Source organism: Amblyomma americanum, chromosome 9 (assembly GCF_052857255.1).
Source record: "Amblyomma americanum isolate KBUSLIRL-KWMA chromosome 9, ASM5285725v1, whole genome shotgun sequence".
In the NCBI taxonomy this organism is placed as follows: domain Eukaryota; kingdom Metazoa; phylum Arthropoda; class Arachnida; order Ixodida; family Ixodidae; genus Amblyomma; species Amblyomma americanum.
Window position 1 is genome coordinate 106,211,501 of NC_135505.1, and position 2,427 is coordinate 106,213,927.

The following is a 2,427-nucleotide window of genomic DNA, read 5'->3' on the forward strand; positions in this document are numbered from 1 at the left end:
CCAACATTTATTTGAAGGCTCCGTAGAGGGTACCTGTCAGGACGAGTCTCTTCAGAGTATTCTTTGCTGAGGACACATGTTGAAGACGAAGAAAACTGCAAAAATTTCCTTCTCTAAGGAACTGTAGGCGAGCTTTTTTGAACCACATGATCCAGCAGTTTGTCCAACGTCTTCAGTCAAAACTCTCGCAACGCGAAGTATAGAAATACACAGCTAGCCCTTGATAGCAACACCGCCGTACTTCAGACCACCACCGATTCCTCCTCCGTATCCAATCCCGCCACCGTAGCCGAGACCTCCGCCGAATCCCCCTCCACCGCCATAGCCTCCGAGTCCGCTGTGGGCCACGATGCCGCCTCCTCGCTGCACCTGGTCCACGTGGTGTATCGTCCTCACGACGAATACGGGCCCGGACACGGCCTTGGAGAAGCCCGGTCCACCGCGCAGTAGTGTCACGCTGCTGCCTACTCCGACTCCACCTCCGTAGCCCCCACCGTAGCCGCCTCCATAGCCTCCCAGACCTCCGGCCATAGCACAAGCGACAACAACAGACTCGAGGCACAAGATAATCTGTGGGCAACATATAGCAACAAAAATCATTGAATCAGTGAAAACATCCTTATTGCTCAGCACGTACAACATTGTCAAACGTTTAGAGCACCGGGGGTTTATTTCCAAGCCACACCATAACGTTTGCATGCTTCCTAGGCGTTCCGAATATACTGAAGGTAAAGATTTCTGGTCCTGGCCCCTCCAATTAGTAGGAATCCCAGGAATTATGCAGAAGAGCCACTGCACTGGCTAAAAGGAAACCCCCCGACCTCTAAACGTCCGACAAAGACCATGCCTATATCTTAAGAAAGCTTCTCCAGCATGAGGCCCTCTGATACACGGGACATGAATTATCGGAAGAATAAACACTATTTCGAATTTGATTCCATTCATGAGAGAAGGCGGCTGTCAGCGATTCTTGGATGACTGGTCTTGGAAGACTAGGCATACAAGAAGACCTCTTTGTTCCGGAAGGACTTTATAGATAGTGCTGGTGCTTGCTTTCGTGCAAGGAAAAGCACCCTCCTAAGAATCGGCGGCAACGGTCCTTATGTTCGCCTGTTAAGGGTTCTAGGGGTCTGTAAATTCTGATTTGAGCGAGGTCATTATCACTCGCTTGTTTTCCAAGGTAATTATTATCGGATTCTCCCCTGTGGTTCTGCCCTACAGGGCAAGCTTAACCCAATAAAACATTTCCATTCAAATGAGAAAAATCACTTTGCGATTCAAAAGCAAATATATCAGAGGCGTCAATAAAGGGGAAGAGGAATATTAATATGCTCTGGTGCCTAAGCTGGCTCGAAGCAAAGAATGTTAAATTAAGCAGAACTGAAAGAAAAGGTGATGCAGTCAATTTCTTTTACTTCTTGCTTTTACCGCTGTCCTTCTAGTTCACTTTTTTTTCGTGTGGAAAGCAAGCAAGACTAGTCGCGTTTTTATGCCATTTGAGGGCTCTATTTAAAAAAAAACGTGATGCTTTTGTGAGAAGTTGTCACTAGTTCTTTGCTCGCGGCCAAAATGCCTCAAAGATAAACTGCTGACAGCTGTTTATAACGTGGTCTGTGACATTTACGCGCTTAGGCGTTTTGCTAAGACATCCCGCAATATTCAACAGTATTTTTGTGGGTCTTCGCGTAAGTCTTGCCGAAAAGGAAATGCAATAAATGGGCGTCCTAAAAATTTTTTATTCCGTCTGAGAAAGCATATACTTAATGCACCATGTAAAGAAGTGGACTTTTGCGTTGGAGCATGACTGAGCTGTTTCAAACCCTAGTAGAATTTTTACTTTTTTCCAAACATTTCGGGTCACACATTACTGGTCCTTGCACTGCACCACCATCTAGAAGAATTTTAAAGTGCAGCAAAGCCCACTGTTTTGTATTTTGTGCACACAATTGCTTTCGTCATCTTAAATAGTTTCCCAGAGTCACCAGGATGTTGATTTACTATGCCACTTCCGGAGCAACACGAGCCTCAGGATTTTTCACGAATCTCGGTAATGCCGGGAATCACATTTGAAAGCATTTACAGCAAAACTTCGCATCTAAAAATTCAAATTGCGACGTTCTTTTAAGCCCATACGCAGCGAGATTCAACGGATAGCAAGCAGTTGCAGACAAAGCGCATACCAGAGTCTTCATGGCGATGTTGTAGCGGGCTGTAGACCAGGAGAGATGTGGCGATTTAGCCTGAGCTGGTGGGCACTTATATACTGTCTCCCTTCCCAGTTCTTTCTCTATTAGTTACGCCGTCATGACGTGTGTGTAACGGAGGAAGTCGTTTCCCTCTTCGCGATCTCATTCCTTGGCGAACAATTGCCGCGATAATTGCTGAATTTCTTCTTCACGCTCACTCTAAATATGATGGAATATGCAG

At 46.0% G+C, this 2,427-nt stretch overlaps 1 protein-coding gene across 1 annotated transcript; it reads right to left on the reverse strand.

Annotated features, from left to right (window-relative positions):
• LOC144105298 (uncharacterized) lies at positions 1-2,214 on the reverse strand. Its single transcript, XM_077638438.1, has 2 exons — positions 2,181-2,214; positions 1-570 (listed from the first exon to the last, which is right to left on the reverse strand). Exons 1-2 carry the CDS (start codon positions 2,190-2,192, stop codon positions 214-216), a joined length of 369 nt encoding a protein of 122 aa, XP_077494564.1. The 5' UTR covers positions 2,193-2,214; the 3' UTR covers positions 1-213.
• Between the last annotated feature and the right edge of the window lie 213 nt (positions 2,215-2,427).